The sequence below is a fragment of the Lissotriton helveticus genome, chromosome 6 (genome assembly GCF_964261635.1).
Source record: "Lissotriton helveticus chromosome 6, aLisHel1.1, whole genome shotgun sequence".
NCBI lineage: Eukaryota > Metazoa > Chordata > Amphibia > Caudata > Salamandridae > Lissotriton > Lissotriton helveticus.
The window spans coordinates 34,968,919-34,989,666 of record NC_136067.1 but is presented as its reverse complement, the minus strand read 5'-3'; the positions used below and the strand labels follow the sequence as shown (position 1 = coordinate 34,989,666).

At 45.6% G+C, this 20,748-nt stretch overlaps 1 protein-coding gene across 1 annotated transcript in view; it reads left to right on the top strand.

The window, feature by feature from the left end:
* The window catches only part of LOC144762160 (uncharacterized), a 115,325-nt gene extending 94,967 nt beyond the window's left edge, over positions 1-20,358 (top strand). The window contains 2 exon segments of the mRNA XM_078647320.1: positions 17,565-20,152; positions 20,155-20,358. Coding sequence (XP_078503446.1) covers positions 17,565-20,152; positions 20,155-20,225 — 2,659 coding nt within the window. The 3' untranslated portion in view covers positions 20,226-20,358.
* Positions 20,359-20,748: the final 390 nt, after the last annotated feature.

Here is a 20,748-nt window from a genome sequence, read left to right as displayed (position 1 = left end):
CCTTTTATAGACTGGCCACCCAGGGTCCAGTAGGGTCCAGAAGATTCTGGAAGGTCTCTATGCTATCCTATGGGGCTTCCACAGAGGTTGGCAGTTATGGCAGTTAAAAGCCACCATTTTAGGTATCCTCTAGTTTTTAGTCAGGAAAGACACCTAGGCCTCAAGAAAAAGGACCATGAGGGCAAGAACACCTAACCCCTAGGACAACACCGTAAAAACAATCCAGTGGACACAAAAAGTTAAAAAAGGGATGAGGGGCAAAAAAAAGGGACAAAAATAAATAATAAATAGGAGGGACTACCCAAAGGCAGACAGGTCTAACAAACAGTATATGAAGATCTGTTTGGGCAGAGGACTTGTCACAAGGACAGTTGGTCAAGTCCGAATGGTTCTAAGATTTTGATGGGAACCACAGCATTAGTGGGATCAAATGTAACCAAAATCAGAGTAATAAAAATTTGTGGTGTGGTATTGTTGTAACCTCCTCTAGGTAGGAGAATCCACCTGCCCAAGTAGATAAATGTGGGCGATAAACCAGAATAGACTGCTTCCGGTGGTTGTTCTCCCTACGAATGTACTGGCCTTCAGCATAAGTGTCGACGAGTCTTTGCTTGGACATTAACCTGCAAGACAGCAGGCCTGTAAACAATACTTTCATCCCCAACTCCGTCAATTCTCGCTCGACCTAGTTAATCCATCTGATTCTCTTATAATTGTCAAGGCTTGGGCAATCTTTTTTTATACTCTGAGTTAAAGGGAGAGTTTTCCTTCGCCAAATTGAAAACCACAGAAGCAAATGAGCCAATCCCATTGAATCCATAATATGGGGTAGGCTCAACTCAGTATGGCGTATAAAATTGGATGTTGATTAGGGAAGGGAGACCAAGGATTTAAAAAATGTATCTTCAATAATTTTGAGTTGTTCGTGGTGTGCCAGATCCCAGACACCTGCTCCATATGTGGCCGCAGATTTCGTTTTAGCTTGATAAACCTGCTTAACAGTGGACAGAGGTTTCCTGCCTATCCTGGAGGTAAATGCTTTTAGTGCTCCCAGACTCCTTTCCATTCCCATGGCCTTTGCATCAATTAGTCTAGACCACGTTTGATTCTTACCAAAAAGCACCCAAAGATAGGAGAACGACTCCACCACCTCAATTTTCCCTGATTCTGTGTGGAGGTGTTCGAACACCCCCAACCCTCCCGGCAGGAATTGCAGATGATTTTGACTGGTTAACCTTCATGTCAAGGGAATCCATGAAGGCGGCATAAGTGGTGATTAGGTGACGCAGTTCTATCCCTGTTCTGGCGATAAGGTCTGCGTTGTCTGCATAAGCCAGAATTGGGAGCTGGATAGACTCGGACACTGGGAGATCAGGGGTTACACCCAGAAGGGCGTTTCCCACGCTGTTCGTATAGATGGAAAACAAGAATGGCGCAAGGACACAGCCCTGTCTTACCCCCCTTAAGATCTTAAAAGGGTGGGTACATTCCCCGTTTTTCCCATATCTAACCGATGCTGATGCCTCCGAGTACCATCACTGGATAAAGTCAGTTATTGGAGGGTTGATCCCCATCTCTTCCATGATATACCAGAGCTTTGGGTGGGAAACACAGTCAAATGCTGCAGAAAAGTCTATAAAGGCAAGAATGATTTTCCCACCCTTAGTCCTTGTGTATTTATCAATGATCAGTGAAAGATTGAGGCACTGATCTACAGTTCCCCTACCCTGTTGAAACCCATACTGGGCTTGCATTAGTATATTATCAACTGCCCAATCCTCTAGTCTGGCTAAAAGCAGACGTCCCATGAGTTTCGCGGTAGTGTCTAAAAGGGAAATAGGCCTGTCGTTTTTAGGGCTACTTTTGTCCCCCTTTTTAGGTTGAGCTGTGTTAGCAGTGCGAAGCACTGCGTCAGCGAAGCATCTATTGTTGCCGACTTGCCGGGAATGTGAGACAGAGTGTGGGCACACGCTTCGCTGTCTGAGATTTCAGCGTGTGTGTGCGCGCTTTTGCTGCTGGGTGGTCGCGCAGGGCCGTTTCAGATTTCAGCGTGTGTGCGCGCTTTTGTCCTTCGCATCACGTGTACAGGCGATCTGCCGCCTCCTTTTCGGGCACCCGACCCCCACTCACGTGCACATTAAGTGATGTTTAATACAACTTTCTAAACGCTGGTGGCAAACTCGCTTTTACGTTAATTGTATGCTATTGTAAATATACAGCCTGTTTTTTTGCAAAGCTGGCACCATGCCACGTCCATTCTTTTGGAGTCACTATTCACTACAAGTGTTAAAAGTTTCACAAAGAAAGGTTTTAAACAGCGTGTTCCTTTGGGAGCTGGCGCCATGTCAGGGTCATTCTTTTCGTGCTCTGTTATTCAGTGTGACTGTTAAAAGCCTCAACAAAGGACTTCCTAGGCTGCTTTTAAACAACGTGTTTTTTGGTGCACCATGGCGCCATGCACGTTTATTTATTTTATGCTTTAAGCTACAGAGCGAATGTTAAAAGCTTCACAAAACAGCTCCTTCACGAAAGGCCTTCTGAAGCAGTCTTACTGCCACTATGTCTGCTTTTTTATAAAACGTGCACCTTATGACGTATACAACAGCCCGTTTCCCCCACCCACCCCACTCACAAGCTCACGCGCACACACTCAGCCACGCTTGCACCCCCCCACCACCCCACTCACAGCCTTACGCGCACACACACAGCCACGCACGCACACACCCCTTCCACCCCCCTCCACCCCGCCACGCACGCACCCACCCCCCTCCACCCCGCTCACGTGCGCACACACAGCCAAGCACGCACCCCCCACCCCACCCACCCAACTCACGCACCAGCTCACGTGCACACACACAGCCATGCATGCACACACCCCTCCCCCCCCGCACCAATCCCACTCACATGCTCACGCGCGCAAACACACAGCACAGGGAGCTGCAACAAGAGGCAGAGCAGCGGCGAGGGCGTGCATATTGGGCACACTGGGCTCGCATATATACCCATACGACAAGCGTGAGATCATATGCATAAGACAAAGAGCTAACGCGAGAGACAGAGCACAGGTGACGGAAGCACACTGTCACGCATATATGTACATATAACAAATTTAAAGTAAAATGCACACGGCAAGGAGGTGCAGCGATAGGCACAGCAGGGGTGAGGGCGCGCAAATTGAGCACAGTGGGCTTGCATATATGCCCATAAGACAAACGTGAAGTCAAATGCACGGGACAAGAAGCTGCAGCAAGACGCAAAGCAAGGGGCAGCCTTACGCGGCATTCTTAAGTTGCTGCTAATGCCATGTGCCGTGCCAGGGAGCTCTCGAATTACACGTGAGGAGTTTGCCAAGTCCGCATACTATTGCATGTACTAATTGTGAACAGCTTACCAACACCACGTGCCAGTACATAAACACCCCTTTCCTTCTCAAACTACAGATGCGCCTTGTCCACGTGCACCCCCTTATCTTGGCAAAGGCACTGTGTCTGAAGCCGTTTTACTAAGACTCTGGTTGCTTTTTCATATTTCTGCACCTAAACACGTGTTCGGCAGTACGTTTGCAACAAAAGCAACTTTACTAAGTATTTGAACAGTTTAACCCCCAACCACCCCACTCACAAGCTCACGCGCACACACTCAAAGCCCGTTCCCCCACCCCACTCACAAGCTCACGCGCACACACTCAGCCACGCATGCACACCCCCACCCCACTCACAGCCTCACGCGCACACACACAGCCACGCACGCACACCCCCCTCCACCCCACTCACGTGCGCACACACAGCCATGCACACACACCACCCTCCCCCATGCACCCATCCCACTCACACGCGCACACACTTACAGCACAGGGAGCTGCAACAAGAAGCAGAGCAGCGGTGAGGGCGTGCATATTGGGCACACTGGGCTCGCATACATACCCATACAACAAGCGTGAGATCATATGCATAAGACAAAGAGCTAACGCGAGAGACAGAGCACAGGTGACGGAGGCACACTGTCACGCATATATGCACATATAACAAATTAAAATGTACACGGCAAGGAGGTGCAGCGATAGGCACAGCAGTGGTGAGGGCGCGCACATTGAGCACAGTGGGCTTGCATATATGCCCATAAGACAAACGTGAAGACCCCATCTGGACCTGGGGCTCTTCCTGTACTGCATGACAATAGGGCCCTCCTAACCTCAGTAAGCGAGAATTACAAGAATACCTTACTATTATTCAGATGGGCAATGGGCAGGGGGGTCAGCCTACCCTTTGTGCCATGATCATTTGTTTTTTTAAAGAAGGGCCCCCTAAGGGCTTAATATGGCGAGATAGCCAGTGTAGTGATTTGTCTAGTAGTTGGCCCGTAGATTCGTACTGACCCCCCCCCTCAGGATTGGAACATTCCCCAAAACTAGTGCAAGGGGAGAAGATGCAGGAGGGAGATGAAGCGTCTAATGAGGGTCCCTCAGGCACTGGTCATCAATCACCCCACTACATTTGGCCTGGCCCAATGGATTGTGATCCCCTATGCCCCTCCTTAAGTTTGCTGCCTGAGGGTTAAACATTGAACTGTTCATGGTGTTACTAGACGATGGATGTGGGAGCCAGGTAACCCAGGATCAACATATCAGCTAGTGTCGGGGGTTGGTGAGGACATAGAACCAAGAATAAGTGGATTTGTTCTTGAGGTAGTTTGGTGGTTCTCTATTATACACATCTCTGAGTGTATAGGTTTTGCAATCCCCCGGATAGCCCCCACTTCTTCAATGGTTTTGAGCCTCTCCTCCATTTGAGTTATTTTGAGGAAAAGTGGTTCCAAAAGTGTAGTGACTGTAGTCTTGAATCTTTCCCAGGTGGTGTCGTCAAGTGAGCCCCCGGGATGAGTCTGCGTAGGTATTGTGTTCCTGTTTAAATTTTGGCCTAATTCAGCAACTCTAGTCCCTCTAGCTCTCACTGTCCGAGCTGGTTTCTGGGGTTTTTGCTTTTGTGATCCCCCCCCCCATGCCCCCCCCCAGATTTCTTTTTTTTACCCACTGTTCTTTGTCATTCACAGGTTGAACTTTTGCAGCCTGTCCTCTGGTGGTAATATTGGGGCGCGTAGTTACCTTCACCAGAGGGGAAAGTGAAATTGGTACAGGGGGCAGGGAAGCAATGGGCGATGTTTGGGAGACGGTTGGAGTTTCCCCGTCCCTAGCAATACTTCCGAGGGAGGAACACTTTTGGGAGATGAAAGATTCCAATGAAAGCCGCTGTTCTGCCAACTGGATCTCATGATTAAGGACGACAACACCCTGGTTAAGAAAGCGTCCAGTGTTCCTGTTGTTCCTTTCCCGATTTGGTGAGTCATACCCTTCCTTTTAGCCATATTAGTAATCCCAACAAATGGCCGAGTTTAAATCAAGAGCGCCCAAAAACAGCTAAAGGAAGGGTACCTTGTGTAGAAGGAGTATCAGCACTCAGGAAGTCTTGGGTACTAGGGCTTAGAGGAATGGCCCAGCCTCTTCTGGGCTCCAACAGGCATGGACGGGCTGGTTTTAAGCACCTCCGGGTGCTTTCCCTCTCTCGCGTTGTCCGTAGCGCCTCCAGGCACAATGTACTGTGGAGGCTAGAGTCCCCTGAAGTGGTCAGCAAGTTAAGTCAATTTTGCAATTTTTGCACAGGGTGGGGCAGGACAGCAGAGGCTGCGAGCGCAGGCAAAGGGGCGAAAACAGGCGAAACGAGCGGATGGCTGTGGGTGAGTGGGGCTCTACAGGCGGACGTAAGCTGCCCGGGCCTCCTCCGTTTCCGCCTGGGGCACACTCTCTGCAGCCTCCGTCTGACGGGGTAGCACTCACTCACACACACAGGGTGTACACACATCTTCCTTTCCAAGGCGTCAGGGCTGCCTAAGCTTAGGCAGGATAAGGTACAAAAACTGCTTGGTGGAGGGTCAGCACCTGGTTCTTAGCACAAATGCGGTATCAGTTCATTTTGTTTGCCGATGATGGGTGGAATGAAAGCGTGGTTCCCGTCCAGCTGAAAGTTCTCAGAGCGACTTGAGCTCCCCCTGGCTGCTCTCGGCCGCCTATTCTTCCCCGGATAACTGCGTGGTGTTGGCTCCATTGTAAGGGCCAAAGCCCCTGGCCGGGATGGTATTCCGGATGATTTTTTTGTCAACGACCCAGAGAATTGGGCACCTTACATCTTAACCCTAGCCAACTGGATTGCAGCAGGGGGCATCTTCGTGGAACGGAGCGGACGTAATTCCCATATACAAGAAGGGCTATATATCTGTACTCTCTAATTACAGGCCTATCAGCCTCATCAATTGTGTTTCATAAGGTCTTCCCATGCGCACTGCTCCTGAAAATACAGACCTGGATCATCAACCAGAATATTCTGTCTGTATATCAAGCTGGGTTCTGACAAAAGAACAGTACCATCGAAAAGGCATTTCGATTTCTTCTGTTAACCTGGAAAACTGTGAACATCGGACAAGGTGGAACTGGTGGAAGCTGGGTGGCCGGATGTAAACAGATAGTGGGGGAATCCTCGTCATTAAGGGACATCCAGAGAGCGTACTGGGTTGGTTACTAGAGGGTAAAAGCATCATATCCACCCCACCACAACCTGAAGAAACAATCATTATATCAGCTCAGTTCAGGCAAGTATTTAGTCATTCTCACTGAGGTGTGCACCTTCGGCGTGTCGCTCCACAAGCAAAGACTGCTCGAGTGGTCTGAAGATCAGTGCAAATTTGGTGGCTAGTTTGGGGTTGGTAAAGTACATACTTTTGAGTGGAAAACACAAAGATTTTGCGGGGTAAATCAGGGAATATCTAATCTCCTGTTTCTGGAGCATTCTTTTCACTGACACAAACTCTCTTCTGGCGGCCTGTACAGTCAAGGTGAAGTCCGGGTAGAACGAGACCGTGTTACCCTGGTACATCATTTCTTGCTGGTCCCAAACCCTGCACGAACAGTGTCCCAGACCCTGTAATTAAGTAGCAATTATCGGTCCCACAGAGGAGGGTCTAATGCTGAGACCTCTGTGAGCCCTTTCTACTATGCAGACTGCAGACAGGGAGTCATTGTACAGAAAGCACAACATTTCCTCCACTTATTCCTCAACGAGGCTCATGGCTGTGGACTCCGGGATACCCATGTTGCGGAGGTTGTTGCGTCTGGACCTGGCGTCTAGGCCTTCATTCTTACTCCTGATCACTTCCAGGACTTTCTCCATACTGAGCAATGTTTCCATCGCAGCTGCCCCTGCTTCTTCCACCGCTGATGTGCATTGTTCGACCTCGGCGGTCCGTTCATCATGACCAACTACCTTATCTTTCAGTCTATCCAGCCTGTTAGACATGAGTACATTTTTAGGTCTCGGCTAGAAGCGCGCGAAAGCGCGTTCTCGCTAGAGAACTATAGGCGTCGGCTCAGCCGACAACAAGTGGAGACAAGAGCTGGCCACGCGCGCAGCATCGTGAATGGGAGAGGGAGAGACAAGAGCTGGCCACGCACGCATGGGATTTGGTCACGCGCGTGAGTCAGTGTCGGAGCTGCTGATGTGCACGCTCACGGCGCCTACGTCTCCGCCGCGCCACTGCCCCATGCGCGCGTGGCCAGCTCTTGTCTCTCCCTCTACAATTCACGATGCTGCGCGCGTGGCCAGCTCTTGATGAACAGGTGACGTCCGTGGACGCTTGCCGTCTCCGGCGGCTGCTGCGCGCGGGCCCGGCCGGCGGCCGCTGCTCTCCTCTACCTTTGGAAGCGCACTTTCTGTTTCCCTTCGGAATTACCGTAATACTCGAAGTGGGCCGCCTCTCACAATTCTGCTCCGTACCGAAGGAACGCAGCTAGCGGGCACTCGTGCAGAAAACCATACATTTAGGGAAATAATTAGGTGCCCTGGAAGTTTCAGACAAGTACACTTTGCTGACAGCCACATAGTCACAGACAGACTTTGTGATACTGGCAGCGGGTCCGAGCACAGCGTGCGCCCGATGCTCTGACACGGCTCCATCTCTTGTTTATGGGTATTACGGTGCTGAATGTTGTTGATTGTAGAAGCGCAAAACATTTTCGTGGCGCGCTTTCAGGGCTTCAGATACCAAGTGTTAACCAAAAACAAAGCAATAGCGCGCTATCTGATGGCATGTGAGTGAATTCTCTTCTCCGATAAGCTTCTGTTTTGGTTGCCTTGTTTTGCCCTGTAGGAAACTCGGTGAACCCAGCAAATGGGGAGGAGATGTGGCGTTAGGGTCAGAGCTGCCAACTTTAGAACTGTGGAACCCGGTTGCAGTCTCAGCCAGACCTCAACATCCTGTGATTGTGGGGAAAACACTTAGTCTGCCCTTCCCTAAAACTTGAATGTGACCTTGTGTAACTGCTTCACGTGTAAAGCGATCTGCTCCTATATCTTCGGGTCGAGTTAGCGCTCTATAAAACTGCAAACAAATAAGCCAAAAAGATAAAGCTGTTGCGTTTGCCATGCTTATGCTTTGCATGCAATTTCAGCCCCTAGCTTTCTTTTCGAGAATGGAGGCCCAAGGGTGTACCAGCCAGGTTGGGTAGGGTCCTGGTGCGTCACCGTCATTACTACACTTTATTTTGCATGAAATGTTTTATGTACGCCTTTCTAACGGCATTATGAACCCTTATGTCAATTCCTGTATGTAGAAAGTTCATTTTAGATTGTTCACTTAGACAGTGCCCCTACATATTTTGTCCGTTTTCTGTCTTGGTAGCTCAGTGGGCACAAGTAACCCATCACAAATCGACCCGTCGTGTGCCAAATTTTCATGTCAGATTTTAAATTTAGGAATTTAATACAAGGTGCAGCATCAATATCATGCACAATTGCGCATCATTATTAATAAGGTATTTTCTAAGTGGGAACATAGCTTGACTTATACCATACAAAGGCCGGGGTACATTTTGGTAACATTGTTCGTGTGGCCTTATGCAGGGCAGGCCTTGTCTCGTGGGCCTACCGTGCATCAACCGTGCTTGCGTTGCGCAGCCTGCCTCACTGTTGTGGTGAAATATTCTTGACACTATGATGAGTGCCAGGAACTGCATCCCCGGCCTGCCGCTGGCCAGGGTATGTCTCCACTCCCCCGAGGGAGCGGAGGAACCCAAACACAATTATGAATCGCCGTTCAGCCTATCAGTGAGAAACCAATAAACATGAGTGTATATTTTAAATTTGCTTTTAGAATTGTGAGCCGCGTTTGTAAGCAGAGATCTGTGTCTACGGGAGACCTCTGTTGTCATTTTCGGCTTTCAGTTAGTAAAACAAGCATATTCTACGAACCAATTGTAAACCAATCAAACTGGCACACCAGAAAACAATTCACAGGTGACCAGGTGTCAGCAGGCAGGATGCAGGAATGGCGGCTCCATCCGCAGGTAAGGTGGGGTAAGCGAACAGGTAGGGAGGTTCTATTTACAGGTGACCTGGAATCAGAGGGCAGGTGTAGGGGCATCCAATAATACATCACCTTGGGTAAGACAGAAGGTAAGAGGCATCCTTTCACAGATGAATGGGGCCAGTGGGGGTTATGGAGTTTCCATGACTAGGTAACCTGGGGCTAGTACCAGGCAGAGGGCCTCAGTTTATATGGAACCTGGATTCACAGACCAGGTAAGAGGCTAACTATCGAAGGTGGTTTAGAGCCAATGGCCATGAGCGTAGCCTTTATTCGTGTGTGTACTGAGGTCAGTGAGAAGATAGGTCTCCTCTGATTACAGATCACCTGGGAAAGGCAATAGCAATGGGGCCTCCATTATAAGTGACCTTGGGTTAGTAAACAGGCGGGGGACCTCACTCTCAGGTGATCTGGTATTAGAAAAGGCACATGACACCTTGATTCACAGGCAAACTGGGGTTAAGGGAACACCTTTCGGACCCTTATTAATGGATAACTTAGGGTCAGAGTGGTGGTATGGGGACTCCATTCACAAATGACTTACACACCCGTAGAAGATATGGAGTCTTCATTCACAGGCAATCTGGTGGTCAGTAAACATGTGTTCTTTCATGTGACCTGGGTTCAGTGAGAAGGTATGGGGTCTCCATGAATCAGTTACCTGAATCCAGAGGATAGGTACGGATTCTAAGTTCACAATTATCGTAAGTTACCGAGCAGATTTATTTATTAGTTTTCACTTTTATATAGCGCAAACTTTACTCGCAGGTATCAGAGCGCTTTAAATCAGCATGCTTATAACAAGTAAGACTAGCACTCTATATTACTGCCAACTTTGCTTAGCATAAGCAACAGCTAACCATTCACAAACAATGTTTATATACCAATTACAAATTGAAAAAAAAATTAATGCAAAGCATTGTCATTTACAATGCCAGTAACTCAAACTTTAATGCTGCGAGACCTATTGCATTGTAAATGCTTGTTAGGTCAATAGCTGTGATGGACTGTTTGAGGTCTTTAAACGTCTCGCGGATGTCTGGTTTGTGTGTGGATGTGGGGTCCAGGTGCACTTCCATTGGTTCTTCCTCCAAGGAGGGGCCACCCCGGGGAGGTCTACGTTGCTCTAAGGATAGCTATGACTGCTGAGCGTCCGTTTTCCCCATGTTGGCTTGTAGCTCCTGATTACCCCAATGGATGCACCAACACTAGGGCAGCGAAAAATATTCTCGTATTGCACCACTATATGCAGAGTCCTTATGGGGGCCCGGTGACGCCACCTGTAATGCACACCAGTCTCCTACTGTGCCAGTCAAGGGATGATGGCTGTGGCTGGGCTTGACACCACCTTCAGTAATAAGAGAGGGATGACCCCCTTCCCTTGCAAGGTGGTTTCAGCTAGAGGCCTTACAGGTCAAGGCCTGCATTCTTGGTGAACCTGCACTGATCTTACGGCCTTCTCGTAGCTGCCGTGGGCTTGTGAGACTCCCCTCATGCAGGCATTCATTGCACGGCGCTCTTACTGCTGCACTGTCCCATTTATCACTTGCTGGGCCAATCATCCGGGTGGCCCGTTTCGCCTTTCCTCTATTCGCTGTGTTAGTGCACAGATGCCCCCTCTATGTTTCACATAGAGCCACACAGGGGCCCTGCCGCGCCTGTTCATTTCGCACTAGGCCGAGCGGTCTTTGCCGATTCTTTGTTGGAGGGAGTTGAGCTATCCCGCCTAGCAGCTCCCCCCGCTGCGCTTCTCACCTTATGGCAGAGGTCTTCAAACTGTGCGTCGCGCCCCCCTGGGGGGGGGCATGTATGTGTTGCCAGGGGGGCGCAAATAGGTCTGCAATTAAATGTAAATGAAGATAGCCTGGAAGAGCAAAAGGCACCCTCAAGGCTATCTTCATTTACATGCAGCAGTTAAACGCCACAAAAACAGAGATAGGACTGTACTACTAAGTGGCACTGGGGAAGCCAGTGAGTGTGAAGTTGGGGTCAAAGAGCATGCTAAAGAGAAGAAAAAAGATAGCATTCCATTGTTTCCTGTTAACCTTGGAATAACTGCATTTAACAGCACGCACACAACTTGAGCACAAATCACCAATTAACTGTCCATTAGGTGTAGAGGTCAGCAGGCAACAGCATACATCTGACAGGTATTGGAAAGTCTGCAATGAAGCTAAAACCCAATCCCGTTTAAACTATGGACAGTGTTCAGCAACTCGGAAAGGTGAGGTGGGTTATATAAACAGTGAATTTCTGTCCAAACTGTGCCAGTGTTTCTTTGAGCCTTGGAGTAATGACCCAAGGGAGTGGGGAAATTAAACAGAGGCGACACCTTGATTTGGGCATCAAAGAGGTGAGAGGATGAGGAGGGATTGGAGGGAGAGGGTTGGTGTGAGATGTTGTTAAAGGTCAGAGGCAACAGTAAGGTAGCAGCTGACATTAGTGAATAAAGTACAGTGACACTTTTGCCAAGGGGCCCACTGCATCACAATTATGAATGTTTTACAATAGAATTTGGGCATGGGGGCTCATTTTCCTTGCTAGCTTTAGGGAAGATGGTGCCATTGGTGCAAAACAACTGGAGAAACATGCAGTAGCTGATTTTCTTTCAGACAGACTGGACCTGTTTTGAGATTGACGTGATGGTCAGACATGGTGGTGAAGAAATGAAAAAAGAAGACATCGCTTTTTTCTCAGGGCTAACTACGTCCATCAGCAGTGCAGCAGGTGGAGTGCATTGGGGCCCACGGCACCCCAATTACGGGCAGTAGTGTTTGTGGTCAATTCTGTTCTTATTCTATGCTACATTTAGTGTGGATTACAAGCTACAGAATATCACTCCTGAAATGGCCTCATGATTCCAGACTCCTGTGATCATCCCTCCACTCCTCAAATCCTTGCCCTATAGGCTTGGCGGGGGGCCCAACTTCAAAAAATTTGTTTAAGGGGGCCTCAGACCAAAATAATTTGAAGACCTCTGCCTTATGGTATGAAAGAGGAACTCCCAGAGCCACCTCTCCTCGAGGCCTGTTTACCCCGGCCGGGCTGCAGTCACGTTTGGCCCGCAAGGATTATCTGCTGTGGCAGCTGGCGAGAGTCAGTGGTGCGATCCACACAGTGCCTCACAGATTTCTGGGCCGGCTGTCGCTGTAGGATCGGCACACTCCGACAGTTCTCACGCGGCCCCTGCGACGGGTACCCAAGCTGCGTCGTCTTCTTCTACACCACTGCAGCCAAGGCCTGACTGTTTCGGAGCTTCCAGCTCTGCCTCCGCTATCTTTCTATCGGGCTCTGGGTTGAACACAGAGGCCTTACTCAAACCACCCAGCTGCTCGTATGTAGGCAGTTTGAGTCACTGCAATCATCTGAGCCCCGCAGGCCTACGCGACGCTCGTCCCACCTCAGCACATCTGTCAGGGCTCCACGGTTGCGGCCCCTGCTGCGCGGTACCTGACTTCCACTTGGGTCCACTTGTCCCCCGGTCACCAATCGAGGAGCAGGGTGGAGGCAGCAGCTCGATGTGGACACACCTTGAGGTCCTGGACAGTCCCACTCTGCTCCACCACAGCGGTGTTCATGCAGAGTTGCACAAAGTTGCCATCTTGCCGTCTCACGCAGCTCCGCTCGCCTCCTTGCCATTATACAGGTCTTTGCATGTTCCAGACCAGATCAGCCTATTCCACAGCAGTTGTGCCTCTGTCCCCTTCGTTTTGGGGGTACAATGCCTATATGACTTGCCAGATTATGCTGGATAGCCCATCCAGCCTGCAGAGCCTAACCGAGTGGCAGCCCTCTTGCAGCTGGGCTCACTAGCACCCCACTCCACCCCACCCCAGAGACTGCAATCTTTTAAGTGTGTTAGGAGGATTCAATTGCACACATTTCTCCAGAAAATGAGGGGCAAGATTCTACCATCATTGGTTAGTTTATACCCTAAGAAAAGGACACCGAAAAAGGCTATATTAGACGTTTTTTCAAATTTGAACTTGTAGCCTAGTTCAGCAAATCCAAATATTATTCAGTCTATTTTGGCAATGTAGGAGTTTAATTTATTGTCCGTCAGGTAGATGTCATCTACGTAGGACAGAGCATCTGGGTCAATTTTGTGAAGAATTGACACAATTTGTGTTACAAAAACGCCCGGCTGTTCTAGCCCATGAGAAGTAGTGCATAGCGCATTTGAATTCCCAAATCGCAAAAGGCAGAGCAGTCTTGGCTCACAGGAACATTTTTCTTCACTTTAAATGTTTGCCATTTGAAAAGAAATGATTGTATTTTTCAGTTATAAATATGGCACTATGTCTTCCAGCCTACAGGGAGCAATGTCTGTGTTTGTAAATGTGAAATTTTGCAAAGGAAGAAAATTTAAATGAAAAGATACCTTAATCATGTTCTATGTTAAAAATGAACTCCCGGCTGGGAACTCCTCTGAAGACTTTGCGAGCTACTGGTAGCTCATGATTCACTGGTTAGAGACACCTGTTGTAAATCAAGTCAACCTCACAGTTGGAGATTTTGTAAAAGTGAAAAACAAGTGACTTGTCTGGAAGGGCAGGTTTTCAGATCCCTTATGAGTTGAAGGATCTTAGGGCCATCGTATGTATGTATGTACAAAATCGCATTTTTTTCTTAAAATTCCTTAATTGCGATTAGCAAATTGCGAATCGCAATTAAGGAATACTTTCCCATTCATTTCTATGGGCCAGGAGGCCCATAGGAATGAATGGGAAATTATACTCAATTTGCGATTCGCAATTTGCGAATCGCAAATTGAGAATAATTTCAAGGGTGCAGGGGTGTCCACTCCCTGTTGCACCCCTGAAATATGCATGGGTGCACATGTGGCGCACATACATGCCCAAGGGCATGTATGTGCGTCACATGGCACCTTGAAAAATGAAAAAATTTGCATTTTTCAAGGAATTCGCAATTTACCACCAACTAGAAGTTAGTAGTAATTTGCGATTCCTTAAGGACATTTTGCAAATTTTTTTTGCTTCATACATTGCATTTAAGGAATCGCAAAATTTGCGATTCCTTAAATGCAATTGCAAAATAAGGAATCGCAAGTTTTGCGATTCCTTATTTTGCACCAGATTTTGTTTAATACATACCATGTAGCAAATTCGCATTCGCAAAGGCCGAAAATCTGCGAATTTCGGCCTTTGCGAATGCAAATTTGCTTGATACATATGGCCGTTATTTCTTAGGCTGGAGAAAAGAAATCCAGGTTGAGGAGAATCATGTAATGGTACCCAGAGAAACCCAGGCTGAGGAATCATGTGTAAAAGATTCTAGGGAAACTTGGAGAGGAAATTCATACTATAGAACTCATGGTATCTAGGATAGGAAGACCAATTGTGAAACCTAGATCCTTTGACTTTGTGGTAATTGTGTACTGAGCGGCATTGAGTGCTGTACATAGTCTTTTCAATGTACTCCTTTTCAGAGACTATTGAGGGGATCTTCTGTGTGCAGTTCTTTTTAGTCCTTCCTTATTTAAACTTGCATATATTGCATTTATTGTGCTGCATAGTTTATATCAACCGATTATTCTAGTATTATTTAGCTGTGTCATTTTATTTTAATTTAGGAATTTTACTCATTTGCTGTATTACCTAATTTTAGCATTTTTTATTTTTTTAAAAGGGGAAGATGTGTTGTGTTTATGGCATGGGGGATTTGGTGTTGCTATAGGAACGTGTTATTCCTAGAATGCTCAATAGCATGTAGGGTGTTTGGGAGAACAGTGTAGGTGATGCCAGGGTTTGAGTCTTAGGATAGAGAACATAAATTATTCACTACATGTGGATTTGTAACTCAACAGCCTGCGCTTGCACCCATTTGTCGCTTGTTGTCCTGCACCAGCGTACATGTTTTTTTCTTTTTTAAGAGGTTCCTCACAGGTGCACAATGTGTTTTACAAAATGTACTCCATCCACGAGAGGCAACATTTCAACATGCATGATTACAGTTTGGATAACGTGTACTGAAGAGAGAAGACTGTAAGGAATGTGGGGTGGCAACTGTTCTGCATGTTACAATCGTGACCGGCAAATATGGCTTCTGTCCTGCTGCCTTCACAGAGTTCTGCAGGGTGTGCAAAGTTCTTCATTTTGGTTCCCCACTTATTAACCCTATGATTCCACCTAAATAAAATAATTTGTTAAGTAGTCCCAAGAATGCAGCACCCAACTACTTGCTGCAAAGTATATACATTTATCATCATGTTGCATTTTGGTGAATAGACCATGTGATTGGGATCTTCACACCTCAATTGGGAATATCAATTCAATTTTGTAAATGTGTGCATTTTGTTAATCGCCAAATGCTGCTGTGAGGCCCTTCTAGGCTTTAATTGATGAAGGTAGGCTATCTCCGTGCAATACAACCTCGAATGATGATTTTCATACTCATAGTGCTTTTTGTTACAAGTTGGGACCTTGCAGCTCTGAAATTTACATTTCAATTTTCTAAATCTGCAGGGAGGCGAAAGGACTGCATACTAGCACTGTGAGATAAAATATCACGCTCAGTACCTCCATACCGATCTGATAGAGTGCCTATATGTCTCAATTCAAGATTATTGCAGCATTAAAGGGAATTATCACCCACATGCATCAATGTTGCCGTTTCCGAATCCTTAATTGCGAAAATTAAGGAATCGCAATTAAGGATTCGCAAACGGCAATGCATGAATAATTCGCTTTTTTTTAGCGATTCGTTAATTTTCCTTAATTGCGATTCTCTAATTGAGAATCGCAATTAAGGAATTTCTACATGTTCATTCCTATGGGCCTAGAGGCCCATAGGAATGAATGGGAGGGCATTCTCAATTTGCAATTCATCATTGTGAATTCGCAAATTGAGAATGCAATTTCAAGGGTGCAGGGGTGTCCAAAAGACACCCTGTTGCACCCCTGAAATTTGCTTTTGGATACATCTTACACACACACATGCCCCAAGGGCACGTGTGTGTGTAACAAAGAAAAATGCATTTAAAAGCATTTTTCTAGATTTTCGCAAATTACCATGAAGGTCTACTTCATGGTAATTTGCATTTCTAATTTCAAAAATTCGCAATTTAAAAAAGTATGATGAATTGCATTTAAGGAATCTCAAATTGAGATTCCTTAAATGCATTCGCAATTTAAGAAATCGCAATTGTGCACTTTCTTAAATTGCGAATTTCTAAAAAGGGTTGGTGCATCCCAAATCAGGAAATTGCATTCGCAAACGGCCGAAAAATGCGATTCGCACCGTTTGCGAATGCAATTTACCTTGATGCATGTGGCCGTATGTCTCTACTCTGCCAGACCATGGCTTGAAGTGGGAGCTTCACCATATTCCAACATGTGTTGGCTCTGCACTCTGACCTTTCAGCTTGTTACAGTGCAAAACCTATACACCATGTGATTATGGGAAATTGATGGCCATAGAAATAATCCCTGTACTCTCTAGTTAGCCTATATCCAAGCAGGAGAAAAAAAATCCCAAGGCAAAAAAAGTATAGATGTTGGGTGGGGGCCATAAGGGAATGAGGCTTCATTTTTGCTACAGCACAGATTTCCTTCTGCTTAACATGAACAGGAAAGGCATTCTATACTGGAGTTGTAGGCAAGACTAATTAATCACATGTAGCATAGTGTCTGTTCATCTATCTTGAGGCATATTGAATGTCTAATTGCCTCTTTGTCCTTCATATCTTTTGTAGTGTTTTCAAGGTTTTAGTAAGCTTGACTTGTAAATGCAGTCAGTTCCTGTTTGTGATTTCATGTACATTATTACAACTGAGCTATGTTTATTTTATTCATATGAAGTGCAGTTTTTTTCTCTCAATCTAACAGGTGTCCGACAGACAGCAAGAGGGGAGAAGTTGGCTTTATTTTTAAAAGCTTGACGGACTTGCCATAAAGAAAGTGGTGACTGTGTGGTCTTCCAATGCCCGATATATTCCAAGAAAACGCCTTTTTGGTACACAGTATGAAGATTTTGGCTTTTTTTCAGTTGTATATGTATTGGAACAGATAAAAAGTGCACATAATGTACAGACTTTAAGGAATTAAATGAGCAAAGTTTTTCTTCTATTTTATACGAAACAAACGTGAGGACTCGTTGAAAATGGAGCAACATCTAGGAGGACGTCTGAGCACTAGCGCTGATGAGCAACCGTATAAATGTATAGAATGCGACAAGGCCTTTAGGACAAAACAGGGCTTAAAACAGCATCAAATAACTCACACTGATGAAAGACCATACCAATGTACGGAATGTCAAAAGGCATTCAAATTAAAACATATGCTCACACTACATCAGCAAATCCACTCTGGGGTGAAGCCATATACATGCACTGAATGTGCCAAGGCTTTTAGAACAAAGGACAATCTATTGGTGCATCAGAGAACCCACACAGAGGAACGACCACACATTTGTACCGAGTGTGACCGGTCCTTTAAAACAGAAATGAGTCTAATCCTGCATCAAAGAACCCACTCTGCGGAGAGACCATTTAAATGTACTGAATGTGACAAGGCCTTCAAGTCAAAACGGGGTTTAAAACAGCATCAGATAACCCACACTGACGAAAGGCCATACCAATGTACCGATTGTCAAAAAGCATTCAAATCAAAACCTGGGCTTGTGGTACATCAGCTGATACACTCTGATGTTAAACCACATACATGTACTGAATGTGCCAAAGCATTTAGAACAAAGGACCAGCTAATGGCGCACCAGAGAACTCACACAGATGAACGACCACACAGTTGTACAAAGTGTGACAATTCCTTCAAAACAGAAATGAATCTAATACTGCATCAAATAACTCACTCTGCGGAGAGACCATTTAAATGTACTGAATGTGACAAGGCCTTTAAGACAAAAAAATGTTTAAAAATGCATCGGATGACCCACACTCATGAAAGACAATACCAATGTACCGAATGTCAAAAGGCTTTCAAACTAAAAAGTTTGCTTAGGGCACATCAGAAAATCCACTCTGGTGTGAAACCATATACATGTACTGAATGTTCCAAGGCTTTTAGAACAAAGGACCAGCTAATGTTGCATCAGATAACCCACACTGATGAAAGACCATACCAATGTACCGAATGTCAAAAAGCATTCAAATTAAAACGTGCGCTTATGGCACATCAGCAAATCCACACTGGGGTGAGGCCATATCCATGTACTGAATGTGCCAAGGCATTTAGAACAAGGGCCCGTCTAATGGTGCATCATAGAACCCACACAGATGAAAAAATGTATGTTTGTACCAAGTGTGACCAGTTCTATAAAACAGAAATTGATCTAATCCTGCATCAAAGAACCCACTCTGCGGAGAGACCATATAAATGTACTAAATGTGGCAAGTCCTTTAAGACAAAACTGAGTTTGAAACTGCATCAGATAACCCACACTGATGAAAGACCATACCAATGTACCGAATGTCAAAAAGCTTTCAAATTAAAACGTGCGCTTACGGTACATCAGCAAATCCACTCTAGGGTGAAACCATATTCATGTACTAAATGTGCCAAGGTATTTCGAACAAATGGTAATCTAATGGTGCATCAAAGAACCCACACAGATGAACGACCACACATTTGTACCAAGTGTAACCATTCCTTTAAAACAAAAACGGCTCTAAAACTACATGAAAGTATCCACTCTGTGGAGAGACCATTTGAATGTTCTGAATGTGGTAAGGCTTTCGCACTAAAATCGGCACTGACGGCACATCAGCGAATCCACATCGGTGAAAAACCATATAAATGCACACAATGTGACAGAACCTTTGGAACAACAAGAGATCTAATGGTACATGAGAGTAACCACTTTGAGGACACACCGTATGAATGTAGTAAATGTGAAAAGGCTTTCAAGACAAAGCGAGCCCTACTGAGACACCAGAAAATCCACACTGGTGAAAAACCTCATAAATGTACAGAATGTGACATGGCTTTTAAGACAAAAAGATGCCTAAACGTACACCAGAGAATCCACAGTGGGGAAAAACCATATAATTGTACTGAATGTGACACAGCGTTCAGGACACTTGGGGCAGTAATGGTACATCAAAGAGGCCACTTTGAAGAAAGACCATTTAAATGTACAGAATGTGACAAGTCATTCAAAGTAAAACAATGTCTAATGCTACACCAGAGAACCCACAGTGAGCAAAAACCTTATAAATGTACTGAATGTGGCAAGGCTTTTAGTTCTAACCAGTACCTAAAAGTACATCGTGTAACCCACTCAATGGAAAGACCATATGAATGTACTGAATGTAACAAGACTTTTAAGCTGAAACCATTGCTGATGCTACATCAGAGAATTCACACTGGTGAAAAACCACATAAATGCTGCATTTGTGATCAGGGTTTTATATCAAAGGTGCAGTTAATGCTACATCACAGAGATCACACTGGTGAAAAACCATTTAAGTGTATGGTGTGTAATACGGATTTCAAGACAAAAGGAAGCCTAGTGAGTCATCAGAGAATCCACACAGGTGAAAAACCATACAATTGTACTGCATGTGACAAGACTTTTAGAACTGGAAGTGCATTAAGAAAACATCAAAGAAGCCACTCTGATGAAAGACCCTATAAATGTATTCAGTGTGGGAAAGCTTTTAAAAGAAATTCTGTGCTAGCATTGCACATGAAAATTCACACTGGGTAAAAATCCTACCCATGCATGGACTGTGAAAGGGTTTTCAAGAAGAAAAAATGGCTAGAAAAAATCTTAAAATACATTGCGTTAAAAAACAATATAAATGCTTCGAATATGACCAGGCTATCATAACTAAATGAGAGTAAATGCTACATCATTTAATGCGCTCTGGTACATAATGAATAAGTAATAGTTTTTTATAAGGAGGTCTCATGGAACACAGTAAAATGTCTATAGAAAGCTAACTGCTTAAATACATTTTTTAAAGGTACTTGTAGAGAGAGATGTGTGTGTGTGCGTGTGTGTATATATATATATATATATATATATATATATATATATATATTTTGCTACTTGCATTGGTAAACCTGCGCATGTGCTATGCAAAAATGAGACACATTACCGAAAGGCCTTTAATCCAAGGAAAACAGTCAACAGAAGCATTAAACAACCGCTAAAAGGTTAGAAAACTGAGCTACAGAAAATAAATCTTAGATTTAAAAAATGCATAAATGTCATGCCTTCTTAGAGCTATCACATGTTGATCAGAAGTGCTCCCCTTAGTGCCATGCTGTGAGGAACTATGTTCTATATACATAGACCTTTAATTGCTGCCCAAGCCAGGGGCTTCGCACAAATAGAGGTAAAAAAATATGGAAATTG